The sequence below is a fragment of the Chrysochloris asiatica genome, unplaced genomic scaffold (assembly GCF_000296735.1).
Source record: "Chrysochloris asiatica unplaced genomic scaffold, ChrAsi1.0 scaffold00031, whole genome shotgun sequence".
NCBI classification, from domain to species: Eukaryota; Metazoa; Chordata; class Mammalia; order Afrosoricida; family Chrysochloridae; genus Chrysochloris; species Chrysochloris asiatica.
The window spans coordinates 13,688,807-13,709,297 of record NW_006408549.1 but is presented as its reverse complement, the minus strand read 5'-3'; the positions used below and the strand labels follow the sequence as shown (position 1 = coordinate 13,709,297).

At 36.7% G+C, this 20,491-nt stretch overlaps 1 protein-coding gene across 1 annotated transcript; it reads right to left on the bottom strand.

Annotated features, from left to right (window-relative positions):
• Nucleotides 1-510: 510 nt before the first annotated feature.
• On the bottom strand, nucleotides 511-12,832 carry LOC102829534 (chromosome unknown open reading frame, human C8orf88). The gene is made up of 5 exons (XM_006859226.1): nucleotides 12,760-12,832; nucleotides 9,108-9,181; nucleotides 8,024-8,099; nucleotides 3,211-3,317; nucleotides 511-534 (listed from the first exon to the last, which is right to left on the bottom strand). The coding sequence occupies exons 1-5, from the start codon at nucleotides 12,830-12,832 to the stop codon at nucleotides 511-513; spliced, it is 354 nt and encodes a 117-aa protein (XP_006859288.1).
• Nucleotides 12,833-20,491: the final 7,659 nt, after the last annotated feature.

Sequence of the window (20,491 nt, the reverse complement as noted above, 5' to 3'; positions counted from 1 at the left end):
ATTCTTCCTCCCACCTTGAACACCCTCTGGAGAGATTAGCATTGTTTGAAGCAATGGTATGAATTCAGTGGAAACAAAACAAAGGTAAATTTAAAAGCAACAAAAAACTGTATACAATATATACATTGTAGCAAATACTTTATATTTGAGAATCTTTACAACTTGTATTTCCATTCCATTATTAAAAGTGATGAAAAAAGAAAAAACTGCAAGTAGCATGCAAATTCTATACATTCTTTTGACTTTACTAACCATATTTCTACTTTCCAGTGTCATTTCCCAATTTATACAGGTAACTTCCTGCAAAGATGAGACTGATTAGAAAATTCTTTATAGTTCAAAATATCTTTCTCATTTTAGGAAAAACCAAATAGACAACCATCAAAATTAAAAATAAATTGAATAGTCAATCCATTGCAGTTATTGTTACTAAATCCACTTCATTTGTAGGTGTCCAAAATATAAAACAAAAAAAATTCTTTATCTTCAAATCCATCTGTTCTTAAAATGCTACTTAAAACTTTGGTTGTTTTCCTGTAATATAGAAAAAAAAAACAGTTGATCAATTAGCTGAATGAATATAATTTTCCTAATTAGTTTATCAAACCAAATACTGTAAACCTACTGTCTGTGCATCTAAATGCATGTTAGTTTAGAAACTATTAAAAGAACTAGAATTTGTCAAATAAAAAAACTATTCTGTGTTTAATAAAACACATGTAGTTCATTTAAAAAATATATTCTATTTCAAATCTGTTGTTATTAATGCGTAAGTTCAAAGTAAACTCAATGTACAAGGTATGTTCAAACAATGTGTATGTCAAACTTTTAATTACAAAATAAAATGCTATTTAAGATGGAAGTCTGCAAATGAAAATATGATTATATTTTATATGAATTAAGTAAGTTTAAATTTATTCTTTCAGACTAAGGATTCTATGTCTGTAGAACAGGTCCCGTCCTGGAACAGGTAGGAAAACTGAACATCAAAACTCTCCAAATCTAAAAATGTTACAAAAAAAATTTTAAATCCCTGCTTTTATTAATTTTTAAAAGAAATGGCTAGAGGTCTTTGAGTTAGAGAATTTACATTTAGAAACATTTATATACATTATAAAAAGATAAATTTCAAAGAATTGTAAGGGGAAAAAAACTATGATTCCAAAAGGTTAGAATCCCCCCAAAACAGCCATTTCTAGCATACTAACTTACCCCTTTGTCCCATCTCACTTGCTTTTATCTATGTAAAATAGTATATGAAAAATCTAAATACAAATAAAATTCTGGTAATAGAGACCATAAGTGTGGCAATTAACATTTGTTGAGCACATAAAAGATAGGTACTGTACTAGGTGTTTTCACACATTATTTCATTTACTCCCAGCAACTGGTCTATAAGAAAGTCTGTCACTCTTATTGACAAACTGTAAAAACTGAGGCTGAAGAAGGGTAAATAACTTGTAAACTTGAAGTACAAGTTCACATATAGCAGAGCTCCGAAAGGAACCCTTCTAATACCAAAATCCATGTCCTTTCCAATCAATATCCAAAAAGGTTTATAAATTTATTTGTATATTTATTTTGATGGAATTTGATGAGCTGACTCAGAAATATCAAGGGCTAAAAATAGCAAAAATACTTTGAATAATATACAGGAGGGACTGTTTTACTATAGTACAATACTAATAAGAGAGCCCAGAAGCAGACCACCATTTATATGAGGGGTCTTTGAACAGTTCATGTAAAATTCCCATTATCTTTCAATTCCATTTTTCCCAAACTTTTTGTAGTTCCCTCATAAATAGCCACTTGGTTTCTGACAAAGGTGGCAAAGGACTACATTTTCAATAAATATTTCCAGGACAACTGTATGTTCACGTAGAAAACAATTTAAACCTAACTCCTATACTTCATATCCTATAGAAAAGTCAATTCCAGACATAAAGTTGAAAACAGAGCAATGAGTTTTAGAAGATAACATGGGAGGTTATTTTCATGATCATTTAATTTCTTAGATGGCTCTTGGCTGAAAGCAGAGCATAACAGAAAGATGATTCCTTGTGCTTTACTGACTATGCAAAAGCATGAGACTGCATATATCATAACAGAGTACACATATTTCTCTTCTCTTTGCATAACAAGTATTGCAAAGAAAGGGAATCCAGAACATTTATTCTCTCCATGCAGAACCTATAATTACACCAAGAGGCTTGAAAAGAACAAGGGTATATTGCATGGTTTAAAATCAGGAAAGATGTTATCATGGTTTTTATCTTTTCTTTCACCACACTTATTCAATCTGTAGGCTGAACAAATAATCTGAGAAGTTGGATTATATGATGAAGAGCACAGCATCAAGTTTGAAGGAAGACTCTTATGCAGATGACACAACTTTGTTTCCTGAAAGCAAAGGACATCTAAAGCTTACTGCTTCAATCTGATTACAACTCAATGTAAAGAAGACAAGAATCCTCAAACTGGACCATTAAGCAGCATCATGATAAATGGAATAAAGATCAAAGGTGTCAAGGATTTTATTTTACATGGACTCACAGTCAGTGTACTGGGAGCAGCAGTTAAGAAATCTAATAGCGAGATACATGGGGCAAGTTGTTGTAAAAGACCTCAGAAAGTATTAAAAACTAAAGATAGAACTTTGAGAGCTAAAATGTGCCTTACTCAAGCCAAGTATATTCATATGCATGTGAAAGCTGGACAATGAATATAGAAGACTGAAGAAGAATTGGTGCACCTGAATGACAGTTTTGGCAAAGTTTGGTAGAAGATCTGCCACAAAGAACACCCTCAATGAGATGAACTGACACAATGGCTGCAACAATGGGTTCAAACAGAAATAATGGTAAGGATGGTACAGGACTGGGCAGTGTTTCATTCTGTTGTGCATAGGGGTCTCTCTGAGTTTGGCACATAACAAGTTGAAAAACAAAACTACAGCATTTTAAAAGGGTATTTTCATGATCTTTCAATAGGGAACTATTTCTTAAACAGTATAAAACTATCGCATTCTATTTCCTGATGAGAGTAGGAAGTACTTTATAGTAATTGGTTTTATTGCACATTTATATTTATGCACTTCACTGATTATATACTACAGTTTAAAAGTTTGAAACATCGAGAGATAGAATCAAATGAAAATGTTAAAGACAAAAATTTTTTGATTGAATTAATATAAAATTAGAAACTCCTTACTGGTTTTTGAAGTACAATGGGATGATCAGGCAGAAAGTCTGGTTTTTTTCTGCAGATGGAAACACTTGAGAGCTTCAACAGGAAATCTCTGCTATATTTAATTCTTTCTGTAGATATTAAACATCAGATGTAATGTTACAAAACATATTATTCTCCTAGATTACTTTTTGGTTTGTTTCCTTCTGAATATACCTTAACTGTCCATTATTTCATAAAATGATGAGTACTGCCCACTCAAAACAGTAGGGGTTAGAGAAAGACTTTGGAAAACTGGAAAAGACAACTAACTATTAGGAAAAACAGTTACTGCCTGGCTTTCTTCATCTGGTTATTCAAGTCTAGTAAACAGTTAGCACTAGGCAATTCAGATAGTACTAAAACAGAGTCTGTTTTTATATTACATTAGTAATCATTTAACTCAATCAAATGAAAAGAAAATCAATTTTAGAAACATTTTGTGTACCCAGAATAGTATACTAGGTATTCATAAAAAAAAAAAAAAAAAAAGACTCAAGATAGGGCTTCTGTCTTCAAGTAGGAACAATGATTCAAATATCTACAAGTTCATCATCAGAAACTATCACTGTCTTAGTTATCGTTCATATGCTGCCATAATAGAAATACCTAAAGTAGATGGCTTTAATACCCAGAAATTTCTCCCACAGTTTAGGAGGCTCAAAGTCCAAATCCAGAGGGTCAGCTCTAGGGGGAAGCTTTCTCTCTCTTGACTATGGGGAAAGGTCCTTGTCTCCTTTCAGCATCTGTACACCCAGTATTTGTTGGAGATCTCCATACAGCTTGGCATCAATTTTCCCCTGGATCTAGGAGCTTCACAGTGCAGGGACCCCATACCCAAAGGACACACTTAGGACCCAAGTCTGCTATCTTGGTGGTAGTAGGTCCCTCTGAGACCTACTTGTATCTCAGGAGAGATCGTTGTTGCTATGAAGTGAAGTTGAGCTGGTTCCAATTCATACTGACCCTGTTTAGGGTTTCCAAGGAGCGACTGGAAAGCTTGAACCACCAACCTTGTGGCTCAAAACAACTTTGCAGTCCAGCGCATTAACCCACAGTGCCACACCAGGACTCAAGATAAAATCTAATCCTGTAGATTGTATCTGGCCTCATTAACATCATAGAAGTGAGGATTTAAACACACAGGATATTACATCAGATCAGAGCTGCTCACATCAGACCACGTTATGGGGGTGATTTTATCATATTTTATTTCATTTTGGATGTGATAACTACATGTTAACTGCTAAATCACTGAGAATCCTGACCAAGCCCAGTTGACACAAAATCTTAACTATCACAATCATCAAGATAGACCATATGTTGGGCTAGAAGGCAACAGAACAACATACTTAAAGTGCTGAAAAGAAAGAATTAGTAGCTTAGAATTTATATTCAATGAAATTATCATTTAAAAATGAACACCTAGAAAGATGAAGGAGAATTAGAAGAATTTGTAGCCAAAAGACTTGCTTTCTGAAAAATTCGAAATTCTTCAGGCTGAAGAAAAATTAATAAAATTTTATCTTTAGAAATAAAAGAATGCAATGGCAATGGTAAATGTTATTATTGCTAAGAGCCCTTGAGTGAGTTCTGACTCAGAGGAACTCTGTATGGGGTGGCTGATGGGTTTGAACCACCAACCTTGCTGTTAGCAATTCAGTGATTATTCTACAGACGGACACCAAGACTCCAAAAATGGTAAATAGCTGGGTAAATATAACACAATATTTCTTCTTCTAAGTTTTCTAAAAAGAAAGCAAAAATTCTAATGTTGCTGGTTGGGTTTTCAAAGTATAGAAATATAATACATAAGAACTCAAGCAAAAAGGTCAGGGTGGGGATTTTACATTGGTTAAGGTTTCACCATAACCATTCATTATAGACAAATATTAGAAACAACCCAACTGTCCATCAACTGATGAATGGATAAACAGATTGTGCTACATTCATAAATGGAATATTATTCATCCACAAAAAGGAATTAATGTAGTACCAAGTAGACACACCTTATAATATTATGCTAAATAAAAGAAACCAGTTAGAAAAGAGAACATATTGTATGATTCCACTTATATAAAATGTCCAAAATAGGCAAATTCAGAAAGACAGAAAGCAGATTCACAGCAGATTCCAAAAGCTGGCTGGAAGAGGAGATGGGAATGACTGCTTTATGGATACAGAGTTGTTTTTATTTTTGTTTTTGTTTTGGGGTGATAAGAATATTATGGAATTAGATACTGGAAGTGGCTGCACAACTGAAATATATATATATATACACACACATATATATACACATATGTGTGTATAAAGAATTTTAACAAAATAATATGAACAGTTGTACAGCAAGAAATACTGTAACTTACAGAAAATGATAAATTTCTTGCAACATAAATAAGCTCCCTATTACTGACTTCAAGGAGCTCTGGTAGCGTAGTGGTTATGAGTCAGGCTGCTAACCTCAAGATCAGCTATTTGAAATTACCAGCTGTTCCACAGTAGAAATATGAGGCTTTCTGCTCCTGTAAGGATTTACAGCCTCAGAAACCCTATGCAGGGTCGCTATGAATCAGAACTGACTCCATTGCACACCACCACCACCATATTGACTTCAGAAAAGAATGGATCTTAACAGACATAACAAATGAAGATACTGAATCAATAATCAAATGATCCCAACAGTGAAAAGTTCTGAACCAAATAGCTTGACTGCAGAATTCTATTAAACATTCATAGAAGTAACTCTAATCCTATTCAAACTTCACCCTCTCAAAAAAAAATAGGAGGAAGCACTACCTAATTTGTTCTATGAAGTCAAAATTACCCAAAAGCCAAAGTCAAACAAGAAGACTCCAGACCCATATCCTTAACAAATATATACAAAAATACTTAATAAAATACTAGCAAGCCAAATCAAAAACCATATTAAAAGGATTATCACTATGATCAAGTGGGATTTATCCCAGGAATGCAAGAGTGGTCCAGCATCAGAAAATCAATGTTATATACTACATTGGAGTCCTGGTGTGGCACAGTAGGATAAGCACTGAATCACAAGGTTGATGGCTCAAACTCACCAGTTGCTCCTCAGGAATCCTAGACAGGGTCATTATGTATGAGTCAGGAACTGACTCAACAGCACTTAGCAACAACAACATAATGCATTACTAACACAAAGAAAAAGAATCATAGGATTATAGAAATACATGGGGGACAAAAGGACACTCGATAAAATTCAACCTCCTTTAGTTATAAAAACATTGAATAAGCTAGGAATAAAAGAGAAATTCCTCAGTATAATAATGGGCAATAATGAAAAACCACTGCTAACATTACAATCAACAGAGAAAGATTGAGAAGGTTCCTCATTAAGAAAAGAAATAATTCTCACTAATGCTACTCAACATTGTCTAAAAGTCCTACCCAAAGCAAACAGGCTAGAAAAAAAAAGTAAATATGAGTAAAAGTTGTCCAAATAGGAAAGAAGGATGCACTTTCTACAGATGACATGATCATATGGATGAGGGTTTCAAAGAGTTTATAGAAAAATTCCATTATCTTTTAATTCCAGTTTTCCACAAATTTCTGAAGCACCTCATACAGAGAAAACCTGAAAACATTCCATAACAAAGCTATGAGAATTAACACACAGATTCAGGGAAGTGGTAAATTACAAGGTCAACATGCATACAATAAAAACTTCTATCTTGTTTAAGCCATTGTTATTCTGGTCTCTGCCTTAAAGCAGTTAAACCTATAACCTGACTAATCTAGACTGAAATCAACAGTACAAGATTATAACATAATTTCTGACATATATTTACATACATAAATATGGTACAGTAAATTACTGAATGTCTCGTCTAGCCATAGTCTTTGCAAACTCCCACAATAAATTGTTTACTGATAGGTCTGAGTAAGAGAAGTTGGAAGAAGATACCAATAGGATGCTGTGATTCAGTTGTGAATGACTGTTAAAAGGGCTAATTATTATTGGTCAATTTTGCCATCCTGCTGGGTATAAAAAGAGCCATCTTAGAAGCAGGTGGGGGTGGGGGAAATCTCACTATCATTAAGAAGAAAAGCCAGGAGTGGAGCCTGTCATTTGGACCCTGAGATTCCTGCATATCGAATCTCCTCAATCTACGGACAGAAAGCTGTGATATCAAAAGAGCAGGAGCAGCAGAATCAAGAGCCAGAACCCCAAGACAGAGTGTTGGGCTTCCCAGCCCATAGAGTAAGTAAAGCTGAGTGTCTTACAGAGAAGATGCCCTTATGGAGACACTTTAATGGAGAGGTAGATTTCATGAACCATGGAACTAGAACATAGTGCCTTCAGATTGAGATTTATAGTAAAGTATCCTTTGGGCATTTATCAGAAGCCCTGACAGAGTTCTGTAACAGGGTAGAGGTCAGGTCAAGATGCCAAAGGCCAGAAAGAGGCCTGTCTGCATGCACAGCTGGCAAGAGCTGTCCTGACTGAAAGAACTGTGCCCTAAGCATTTTCTGATCAATCATTGTAACCTGGTAGCTTCCCAAATAAACTGTGGTGTCTGAGATCAGTATAGTCATTGCAGAGGATTATCAAACCTAGCTAAGTAGAGAAGGCTGTGGGGGAGGAATGGTTGATTTTGTTTTTAGCAATAAGGTTTTCAGCTTAAGAAAATCTTATTGAAAAGTTAATACTAACCTTTTCATGAAAGCTAAAACATTCTTAAGAAAAGTTATTATTAACCTTTACATGAAAGCTAAGAAATTCTCTAATAAAATTTTAGTATAATGATAAGTAAACCCTTACCTTTTTTAACTGGAGACTGATGTTGCTGCTTTTCATTAAGACCTTGAGGAAAGGCTTGCATTCCATTCGTCTTACACTGTTGGCCATAGAGAAAATACAGGTTTTACATCACAGAGTTAGGACAAGATGGTGACTTCAGGAGTTCCTAACACCAATAAACCCCAATAGAAACACCATAAAAACAAGCACTGAACAATATCATACATACTACGGTATATGATTTTTCTGTATCATTACTGTTGTTGTTATGTGCCATCAAGTCAGTTCTGAATCATAGTGACCAACCCCGATTAGGATTTCTAAGAAGCGGCTGGTGAGTTTGAAACACCAACTTGTGGTCAGCAGTCCAGTGCTGATCCTACAGCACAACACCAGGACTCTGTAATTTACCACAACAGTTGCCTAGTATTACATTTAGAGTATATTTTAAATTGTTCATGCATAGTCTATTTCTGGAAGTATCTAGGTAAGATACTTGTTTACTTTTGTTGAGAAGAAATGAATGACTAGGGTTCAGAGACTGGAAGGAAATATCTCACTACAGAAGTACACAAAAGATACCATTTTGTGTATTTTCAATTTTAAACTTTGTGACTATTTAGCCCAAAAGAAAATACAACATTTAACATGATAAACATTATAATGAAATGTTTTAAAATGGAAACAAAAATTAACAGAAACAAGTAGGCAACATACAATTTAAATAAAAATTTTTAAGTATTAAAATAATACATATTTGTTTTCTACAGTTCAAATATATACAGAGAAAAATAGTAATTAAGGATAGTTATTTCTGGAAAGGAAATGGGATGATACAAAGACATACAAGGGATTTTAACCAATATTTGTTAGGGTTTTTTCTTCCAATTTTTTTAAACAGATACGAAAAAATGTTTAGAATTGAAAATGCTGTTTGATAGGTACAAAATTTCTGTTTTCTTTAATATATGCTTGAAATATGTCATTTTTAAAATGCACATAATTCACTTAGCATAGTGCCTGTGGTCCACAACAGCCATCTAACAAATGTTACTTTCCCATCTGTAAATTAATGCTTCATTTTATAATAATTTCTAAGACTTACTCTGCCAACTCCACTTTGTAAACACTGAGTGTTGCATGGATATTCACTTTGAAAGTTGAAAGGAAATACTACACCTAAAATGAGAGAAAAGAAAGGAAAGTTATTTTGGATATCCATGACTTTAAATGAAATGGTAACACCCATGAAACAAAAGTATCCAGAACACTCTAGGTACTATCTTGAAATGTTTTCTTATACTCTGATATTCAACATGTATTTACTCAGCACTATTAAATGTGTCACAGGTGTACAAGTATGAAACAACAGTTCAGAGATAAAAGAATTGATAGTTTATGGTTTTATATGATTCATTTTACCATACTGTTGTTGATAATATGCACAGCACAATATACCCCAATTTAACAGCTTCTCCATGTATAATTCAGAGACATTGATTACATTTTTCAACTTGTACAATCATTCTCAACCTCCTCATCTGAGTTGTTACTCTCCCATTCACATAAACTCACAGAGCCATAAGGTTCTTATCCAATCTTTCAAGTTGCTGTTATCAATTTGATCCCATACGTTGCTGTTGTTGTTGTGTGCTGTCAAGTTGGTTCCAACTCATAGAGACCCTGTCTGTATAGGGTTTCTGAGGAGGAGCTACTAGGCTTCAACTGCTGACCTTGTGGTTAGCAGTCAAGTGCTTATCCTATTGAGCTACACCAAGACTCCAATTGATTCTATACAAGCTGATCTTAAAAGAGCATAATGCACTAGGCAGGCACTCTACTAGTTAAGTTAAATTACTGCTTTTAAGAAGACTTCAGGGATATTTTTATGTAAGATTTGAAGATTATGTCAGGGCAATAATATCACGGGTTCATTCAGCCTCTATGGCTCCAGAAAGTCTGAGTTTCAGGAAAATTTAAAGGACACGCTCATAAATTATGATGAGATTTAATTCATAAGTAATATTAAAGTATAGAGAAGATACAAAGATACAGTACAGCAGGTTTGGGCATATTAAGGAAGCCTCCATTAGAGGAAGTAATCTAATCTGAGTCTTGAAGGAAAAAATCAGAAGATTATTTTGGGAAAATGAGTTGGGCAGGAGGAGACATGAGAAAGGATAAAATTACTGTTCTGTTTACTAAACTTTTCTGCCTAAAAAGAAACCCTATTCTTCTGTCTGGATTTTAGAGGATGCAAGCAAATGAGAGAACAGGCCTCTATCTGTCGGCATCTTTTGCTCATAGAATATCCCTGGAATAAAGAAATCTATGAAAACTTGGATTTTCACAGATGAAGGGAGACTCTGTAAAAGCACTGGACACAGAATGAAAATTGCTGCAAATAGCTTTATATCCTTCCTTAAGGATTAAATCTGAGACTTGACACTATACAACTTCTCCAGCACACCATAGGGATTAGTGTTGCTAGGCTATATGGTCCAGGGGCAGCCATTAATTTTAGTTGTCTGTCCTGAGTCACACCGAGTTTCAGAGGCAGCATCATTAAATTAGAAATCAAGTATGGGAAAGTGGAGTGCTAAGGAATTAGTGCTATTTCTATCTTTTCTGCTTCATCTTTTCATTCAATGAAAGGGCTTTGTTCTTTCCTCTTCAAGTTAATGCCAGAGCTCTTAATTCAAGTGAACATATGAGTTAAAAAGAATTTAATAGATTATGCATATCACCAAAGCATCAATTTGTTGTTACATGCCGTGGAGCCGGTTCCGACTCATAGCAACCCCTGTACAGGGTTTCCGAGGCTATAAATCTTTACAGGAGCAGGAAGCCTCATCTTTCTCCCACGGAACAGCCGGTAGTTTCGAACTGCTGACCCTGAAGTTAGCAGCCCGATTTGTAATCACTGCACTACCAGAGCTCAAAGCATCAATAAATAGAATTAAAAGGTTAATATTTCAATTTAGAAGTTAAATATGCATTATTTCAATAAGCCGTTAAAAAATAATAGTTTTATGGGCTAAAGTAAACATTTAATTTTAGAATTTCTATCTCCCACTCCTTACTTATCCACATGGTTAGAGCAGGTTATTAAGGGAAAATCAGAGTGTTCAGTGAAACATCAGTGACCAAAAGCTCCTGAAGCTCCAGGAGTCATGGTGGAAGCAACTCCACGAGACTGTTCCCTCCTCTTGCAGCCACTGTCCATGCTGTCATGACCTTTACACACCAGCCACCATGGCTCCTATACTTCAGGAGAGGGGGTAGGTTCGTGTCATTTTAAACCACAGAAGAACAGACTGGGTCAGCAGGATTGACAGCCAGGAGGGGAATATCCTGTCCCAACCTATCATACCCCAATCCACATGGAGTTCTTGCTCTCCCCAGAAATGCTCACCAACCTAGATCTGACACCAGTTGGTTTCAGTACCCCTAGGCAAGCAAATGAAAATGGGGGATAACTGGGTCTATGGCAAAATGACTGCATTTGTAGTTCTCTGTCTGCATCCCTCTGCCAACTCTTCACACAGTGTCATGCTCCTAAGTCATAGTTCAACTTGGAAGGAGGATGGTGGGATAGCCATGAGCCTGCAGCTCAACAGGGATTTGGCAAGGTTATAGAGCATGTGTGCATGTCTGGTCTTTTTTGTTTCTCTTCTTTAACTTCATATCCATGATGACAACAGGGATGGGATAGGACAGATCAAGAACTTGGGGCTCAGGAAGAAGGCACTTTCTCACTCCAAGCACAGGGTCCTTAGCTGGCTTTAGGGAGGTTTAAATAGATTTTTACTATTGCTGTAAATGCAAATTGTCAGATGCTGAGATAATCTGTAAGGAGTAGAAGTACTATTGTTGTTTTGATTTCTATAACTTAGATTATATGTTGCAGCACAGGTATAGCCTTCACCTCTATCACAACCACTACAGAAGCTGTGTGGCACTGTAGGATAAGCACTGGACTGCAAACCACAAGGTCAGTGATTCAAACCCACCAGGTGCTTCTTGGAAACCCTATACAGGGCCGCTATGCATCAGAACCAAGTTGAAGGCACTTAACAACACAGAATCTACAACTGTTGTTTTGTGTTAATCACGTTTTGTTGTTGTTTTGTTGTTTTTATTGCATTTAGGTGTTTTTTAAAGGTGAATTCTCTCTCCAGTATAGTAGTTCTAATCAAAATCACAATACACAATTTGAATTGGAGGCATTAATCTGAGAAAGACTTAGTTAACTACCAAAATAAGACATGAAAATACATAAAGTTCTTTCAGTCAAAGATTATACTGTATTCCTCTACCCTTCTTGATCTCATAGACTATGAATTGGTGGATTATGAAGAAATCTTATGGTAAAAATTTTAAAACTATTCAGGTAAGACCATTAGTTTTCATTATTTCTTTTAAGATTTACTATAAACAATTACTTTAAGAATTATTTAGCTATCAAGTCAATTCCAACTTATGGTGATTGTCAGAGTATAACTGTGCTCCATAGAATTTCAATGGCTGATTTTCAGAAATCAATTGTTGTTGTTGTTAAACCACTGAGTCAGTTCTGACTCATAGCAACCTGTATAGGGTTTCTGGGGAATAGCTGGTGAGTTTTGAACTGCTGACCTTGTGATTCAAACCGACCTATGGTCCAGTGATTATCCTACAGCACCATACCAGGACTTCAAAATACTAATTAGCCACAAACAAATTATTATCTAAAAATGAGTACCTATATTACTTACCAGTAGGAGAAGTCAGATGACGAACAGGTCTTGCTGGTTGAAGCGGTTTACCAATCAATTTTTTTGTTTCCATTATCACAAAGACCTTGAGGTTCCATACTTTAGGAGGGAAAAATACATTTTTATTTTTTGGACTAAATATTTAAGATACTTTACATACATAAAAAATAACCATAACACTTATTTATGAGTTTACCTACTTTGTAAGTAAAGGTAGAAAACACAAGCAAAAAAGAAGCATTTAAAATAATATGCAATAATCTTACTAAAAAACTGACTTGCTTTCAAGTTGACTGTGACTCACTGTAATCCTACAGAATAGAGAACCACCCCATAGTCTCCGAGGCGGTAAATCTTTACGGTAGTAGTCTGCAACATTTTTCTCTGAAACAGTCAGTGGATTCAAACAGCTGACCTTTTGGTTAGCAGTAGAGCACATCAACATTGTACTACCTGGGTTCCTAGCTATTGCCTTAGACCTCTTTATAAAATTGTTCACTGTTAGCAAGTTTCTCTTTACAACATTTTCTTTCCTTAAGTTCCCTAATTCTATTCTTTTTGTTTGTTTCCTATTTTTCTGATCGCTAAATTCCTTAGCTGATTTCTCTTCCTCTGTTCTCAGATTATATGGATGGAGTCCACCAAATACGGCTTTGACCCGCTAGGCTAACCTCATCTATTCTCAAGTTGCAACTACCTAGTTACGTGATAAATATTCCCTAGTTTGTACTCCCAGTGTCCACCTCTCTTCAAAATTCTTGTTCTATTTTTTAATTTCCTAAGGAGCTCTGGTAACGTAGTGGTTACGAATCGGGTTGCGAACCTCAAGGTCAGCAGTTCAAATCTACCAGTTCAAACCACTGATTTTTCACTTAGCAGTCGCGTGCTTAAACACTTCACCACCAGGGTTCTTTACATAGTATCACCAAACCAAAAAACCCACTGCCATCTAATTGATTCCAACTCATAGCGGCTCTGTACAGGATTTCTGAGACTATGAATCTTTATAGAAGCAGAATGTTTCATCTTTCTCCCACAAAGTGGCTGGTGGAGTTTGAACTGCCAACCTTGTGGTTAGCAGCCCAGTGCTTATACTATAGCACCTGGGCTCTAGACAGATACTAATATAGTAACACAGGCACTTTAATTTCAACAAGTTCATAAGCACTGTTGGATAAGCAAGCACTGAACTGTTAACCACAAGTGGTTCAAATCTACCCACCACTCCTTGGAAACACTATACAAGGGTTGTTATAAGTTGGAACCAACTTAACTACACTTAACAACAACAACAACTTGACCCCAAAGGCATCCTTTCTTCAATATTCCTTAAAGTTATTATCAGCTTCCTTATATCCATCTTGATTAAAGACTCCTTCAATTGGTCTATATTGGAAACTTTCATCCCATAAACTCAACTAAACCCACTGCCATTGAGTCAATTCCAACTCATAGTGACCCTGTGTGAGATCTCCAAGGCTGTAAATCTTTAGAGAAGTAGAAAGTCTCCTTCTTCTCACATGGAGCAGCTGGTGAATTCAAATTGCTGACCTTGTGGTTAGCAACCCAACATGTAACCCACTATGCCACCAGAGCTCCTTCCCACCTCATAATCAGTCAGACAATCCTGTCCATTCACTTCCAACGTATCTCTCAAATCTATTTTCTTCATTTCCACTATGACTCTCTAATAAGTTCCACAACAGTTCTTAGTTTATCTCCCTGATCACCCAGTGGGATTTAAATATCCACCTCTATCTTCCTGGGACGGTATAAATATATCCACATCATAGCATTTAGAGAACATGAGCTTGCTTTCTAGACAAAAGTAAAGGGCAGATTATCGTAAAAGGAAAAACCAGTATCTTTAATGATTTTTGTGTCTCCTGCAAGCAACAGTTACCTAGATTTAAAGTAGGGCAATATAAGCATTCTGAACACACGATTGAATAGTTTCTTTTCTGCAAACCATGATCCCTTCACCAAGTGGTTACAATTGCTTCTACCACTCGTCTGTCTGTCAGTTTATCGTACTGTGGTGGCTTGTGAGTTCCTGTGATACTGAAAGCTATACCACTGGTATTTTAAGTGCCAGCAGGGTCACCCATGGTGGACAGGTTTCAGATGAGCTTTCAGACGAACACAAACTAGGAAGAATATGAATAGCAGAGAAACACCGTCAGATAGAGTGCCAGAAAATGAGCCCCTCAGGTTGGAAGCCATTCAAAATGCGACTGGGGAAGTGCTGCCTCTTCAAAGTAGAGTTGACCAAGATGACGTGAATGGAGTAAAGCCCACGGGAGAAAAGCCTGCAGGACCTTCATTTGTTGATGGGCCACACTCAAAATGAAGAGAAACAATTGTAAACATCCATTGAAAATCAGAACATGGAAAGGACAAAGTATGAATCTGGGAAAATTGGAAATTGTCAAAAATGAAATGGAACATATAAACATCGATATCTTAAGCATTAGTGAGCTAAAAAGGACTGGTATTGGCCATTTTGAATCTGACAACAACATTTACTATGCCAGGAATGACAAATTGAAGAGGAATGGTGTTGCATTCATTGTCAAAAAGAACATAGCCAGATCACTCATGAAGTACAACACTGTCTGTAATAGGATAATATCCATGCATCTACTGGGAAGCCCAGTTAATAACACTATTATTCAAATGTATTCACCAACCATTAAAGCCAGTGAGGATGAAGTAAAAGAATTCTACCAACTTCTTCAATCTGAAATTTTTTTTTTTTCAATTAGTTGTGTGTACTGCTATATGCCCAATGCTTAAAACTGCGCTTGCTGCATAAAAGATTCTGAGTAGATATTTGTTGAGCAAATGAACGTTGGTATACCAGTTAACCCAGTGAAGTTGCAAGCACTTCATCTTTCTTTTGCTAATTCATCTTTTGTCTATTGCTTGCTCTGTCACCCACGTTAACATGTGTCTACCCTCTAGCCTGTGAATAATTTTCCTTCCCCTTTCCCTGTAACCATCATAGTTTCTTTTGTAAAGAAAACTTTTTACAACATTGGTCTCATACAGTATTTTCTATTTTGTGATTAACTTCACTCAGCATAATGTCTTCCGGGTTCAAGCATGTCGTGAGGTGTTTCAGAGATTCCTCATTATTCTTCAAAGTTTTGTAGTATTCCATTGTATGTATGTACCATTCTTCTGTTGATGGGCATTTAGGCTGTCTCCATCTTTTTGATATGTCTTTTATAGACAGCATATTGAAGGATCCTGCTTTCATATCCATTCTGCTCTCTATGTCTCTTGACTGGTACATTTAATCCATTTACATTCAGTGTAATTATTAATAGCTATTGCTGTCATTTTTCTGTGTTTGTGTGTGTGTGTTCGTGTGTGTGTGTGGTGCTGCTGGACTCTTTGTTCCACACAATTTTCTAGCTGAGTTCGTTTTGTTTGTGGGTTTTCTTATCATTATGATTTCTGTTGTGTTAATGTTTACTAAATCTTTCTGATTTTCCTCTTTTTAATTTTGATGTTTAGGCGTATTATTTTTCTTTGAGGTTATCCTGTAACTTATTCATTTTTCCCTGTTTAAAACATTGTTTTACCTTGAAATCAACTTGACTTCCAAACGATTTGGAAGTTCTTTTATCTATACTATTTCATATTTTTCCAGGTAGTTGACTTCATTACTTCAACCTGAAATTGATCAAACATACAATCAAGATGTATTGATCATTACTGGTGTTTGGAATGCACAGGTTGGGAACAAGGAGGAAGGATCAGTAGTTGGAAAGCATGGCCTTGGTGATAGAAATGATGCTGGGGATCACATGATAGAATTCTGCAAAATCCATGATTTGTTCATTTCAAATAGCTTCTTTAGACAGCATAAGAGACAAATATACACATGGACCGCACCAAATGGAATACATAGAAATCAAATTGACTACATCTGCAGAAAGAGATGATGCCAAAGCTCCATATCATCAGTCAAAACAAGGCCAGGGACAGACTGTGGAACAGACTATCAATTACTCATATGCAAATTCAAACTGAAGCTGAAGAAAATGAAAACAAGTCCACGAGAGCCAAAATATGACCTTGAATATATCCCACCTGAATTTAGAGATCATCTGAAGAAAAGATTTGATACATTAAACACTAACGACTAAAGACCAGAATAGTTCTGGGATGACAACAAGAACACTATACATGAAGAAAACAAAAAGTCATTAAGAAGACAGGAAAGAAGGAAAAGGTCAAAATGGAGGTCAGAAGAGACACTGAAACTTGATCTCCAGTGTAGAGATGCTAAAACAAATAGAAGAAGTGAAGAGGTCCAAGAGCTGAACAGAAAATTTCAAACATCAGCTCGAGAAGATAAAACCAAATATTACAACAAAATGTGCAAAGATCAGGAGTCAGAAAACCAGAAAGGAAGAACAAGCTCAGCATTTCTCAAGCTGGGAAAAAATCCAAGCCTCGACTTTCGTTACTGAAGGCTTCTATGGGCAAATTATGGAATGATGCAGAAAGCATCAAGAGAAGATGGAAGGAATACACAGAGACACTGTACCAAAAGGAAATGGTTAATGTTCAACCGTTTCAAGAAGTAGTATATGATCAAGAGCCAATGATACTGAAGGAGCAAGTCCAAGGTGCATTGAAGGAATTGGCAAAGAACAAGGCACCAGGAATTGATGGAATAAGCATTGAAATCTTTCAAGAAAGTGAGGCAGCACAAAAGGCACTCACTCATCTATGCCAAGAAATTTGAAAGACAACTATCTGGCCAACTGATCGGAAGAGATACATATTTGTGCCCTTTCCAAAGAGAGGTGACCCAATGGAATGTGGAAATCATCAGACAATCTCTTTGATATCCCATTTGAGTAAAGTTTTACTAAAGGTAATACAGAAACAGCTGCAAGCATACATTGACAGAGAACTTCCAGAAGGTCAAGCTGGATTCAGAAGAGGCCATGGAACAAGGGTTATCATTGCTGATGTCCGATGGATCTTGGCTGAAAGCAGAGAATAAGAGAAAGATGTTTACTTGTGTTTTATTGACTACACATAGGCTTTCAATTGTGTAGATCATGACAAGCTATGGACAACATCGCCAAGTATGAGTGCTCCGGAACACTTAATTGTGCTTACCAAGAGGCAGTTGTTCGAACAGAACACAGGAACAATGGTTTAAAATTAAGAAAGGTGTGCGACGGGGTTGTATTCTTTCACCATACTTAATCAATCTGTATGCTGAGCAAATCATCCAAGAAGCTGCGTTATATGAAGAAAAACGTGGAATCAGGATTGGGACAAGACTCATTAACAACCGGCAATATGCAGATGATACAACCTTACTTGCTGAAAGTGAACAAACTTAAAATATTTACCATTGCAGATCAAAGAGCACAGCCTTCTGCATGGATTACATATCAATGTAAAGAAAACAAAAATCCTCATCACTGGACTAACCAATAAACAACATTCTTATCAATGGAGAAAAGATTGAAGTTGTCAAGGACTTCATTCTTCTTGGATCAACTATCAACACTCATGGAACAGCAGTCAAGAAATCAAATGACGTTATTTCATTAGGCAAATCTGCTGTACAAGACCTTTTTAAAGTGTTGGAAGAGCAAAGATACAAGCTTGAAGACTAAGGTGCACCTGACCCAAGCCATGGTATTTTCAGTAACCTCATATGCATGTGAAAGCTGGACAGTAAATAAGGAAGGCTGTAGAAGAATTGATACATTTGAGTTATGGTGTTGGAGGAGAATACTGAAAGTGTCATGGGCTGCCAGAAGAACCAATGGATCCATTTTGGAAGAAGTGCAGCCAGAGTGCTCCCTGGAGACAAGATGGCCAAACTTAACCTCTCATACTTTGGACATATTATTGTCAGGAGGGACCAGTCACTGGAGAAGGATATCATGTTTGGTTAGGTGGAGGGTCAGAGGAAAAGAGGAATACCCCACCCCCCAATGAGATGGACTGGCCAAGTGGCAGCATCGATGGACTCAATCGTGGCAACAGTAGTGAGACTGGCCCAGGATCGGGCAGTGTTTCGTTCTGCTGTGCATAAGGTCGCTATGGGTCAGTACTGACTCGATGGCACCTAACAACAACAATAATTATTTGCTTTGGCTTGACCAAACTGTAGTGAGTCTTATCTTCCCATAGATACCTAAACTTTGGCTTGTCTCCAAATTTAAACAAGTACTAAAGCACTAAGATGTCATCCATTTCCCCTAACAATTAATTTTGAGAATCAATAAAGTACCAACAGCAGCCATTCCCATTCAAGCACTTGATTTCACTACCTCATGTCCACCTCCCCCAGAGTTCCTAAAAGTTCTTCTTACCACTGATTAAAGAATAAACAGTCATCAGTGGTCCAGTGGTAGAATTCTCACTTCCATATGAAAGACACGAGTTCAGTTCCTGGCCAGTATAACTCATGCATGGCCATCACCTATCTGTAAGTGGAGATTGGCATGGTGTTGTTATGCTGAACCAATTTCAATGAAGCTTCTAAGACTAAGACAAACTAGAAAGAAAGACCTGGCAATCTACTTCCAAAAATCAGCCAGTGAAAACCCTATGGATGACAAAGAACAGCAGTACATGTATTTCACAGCATTGTGGTAAATCAGGAGCAGTTTGAAGGCCGCTAAGGAGCTCTGGTAGCATAGTGGTTACGAATTGGGCTGCTAACCTCATGGTCAGCAGTTCGAAACTACCAGCTGTTCTGTGGGAGAAAGATGAGGCTTTCTGTTCCTGTAAAGATTTGCAGCCTTGGAAACCCTGTGCAGGGTCACTATGAGTCAGAACCGACTCTACGGTATTTAACTACAACATAAAAAACCTTTTTCTATTTTGAAATGCTTGCATATCTGAGATCAGAGGGTTCTCCTTATTGTAATTGTATTTTTGAATAATCTCTCCTTATCTATATTTGTATTTGTTATTTTGCATCCTCTGATGGTGCTATGGGTTAGGCACTGGGGTGCTAGTCACAAAGTCAGTGGTTCAAACCCACAGCCACTCTGTCTGAGAAAAATGAGGCTGTCTGTTCCAGTAAAGATGTACAGGCTCTGAAACTATGTACAGGGTTGCTCTGTGATAGAATTGGTTTGATGGTAGTGATTTTTTTTTTTTTTTTTAATATGTATACTCTCACCAACTCTTTGTCAGTTTGTCATCTTGTGGTGGCTTTCATGTTTCTATAAAAGCTGGTATTTATGCCACTGGCATTTCACATACCAGTTGTTGTTGTTGTTGTTAAATGCCATTGAGTCGGATCCGACCCATAGCGACCCTATACAGAGTTTCTGAGGAGCAACTGGTGAGCTTGAACTTCTGACCATGCAGTTCAAACGGCTTTGCAGTCTGGTGCATTAACCCATAGCACCACACCAGGACACCCACATACCAGTAGGGTCACTCATAATAGACAGGTTTCAGTGAAGTTTTGAAACTAACACAGACTAGGAAAAAAGCCCTGGTATTCTACTTGCAAAAATTTCCCAGTGAAAACACCCTATGGATCACAACAGACTCTTGTGAAATATAGTGCCAGAAGATGAGGTCCTTAGATTGAGGAAGGCTCTCAAGATACACAGTGGCCACAACAATGGACTCCATCAAGAAGACCGCTCAGGACTGGGGAACGTTTCCTTTTGTCGTACACAGGGTCACTATGAGTTAGACCCAACACCATCAAGAAGACCGCTCA

Coding starts and splice junctions, on each gene's coding strand:
- LOC102829534 (XM_006859226.1), bottom strand. CDS start 12,832: ATGGAAACAAAAAAATTGATTGGTAAACCGCTTCAACCAGCAAGACCT. Junction 8,100..9,107: donor TACAAAGTGGAGTTGGCAGA/GTAAGTCTTAGA, acceptor TATGGCCAACAG/TGTAAGACGAATGGAATGCA. Junction 3,318..8,023: donor TCAGTCTCCAGTTAAAAAAG/GTAAGGGTTTAC, acceptor TAATATCTACAG/AAAGAATTAAATATAGCAGA.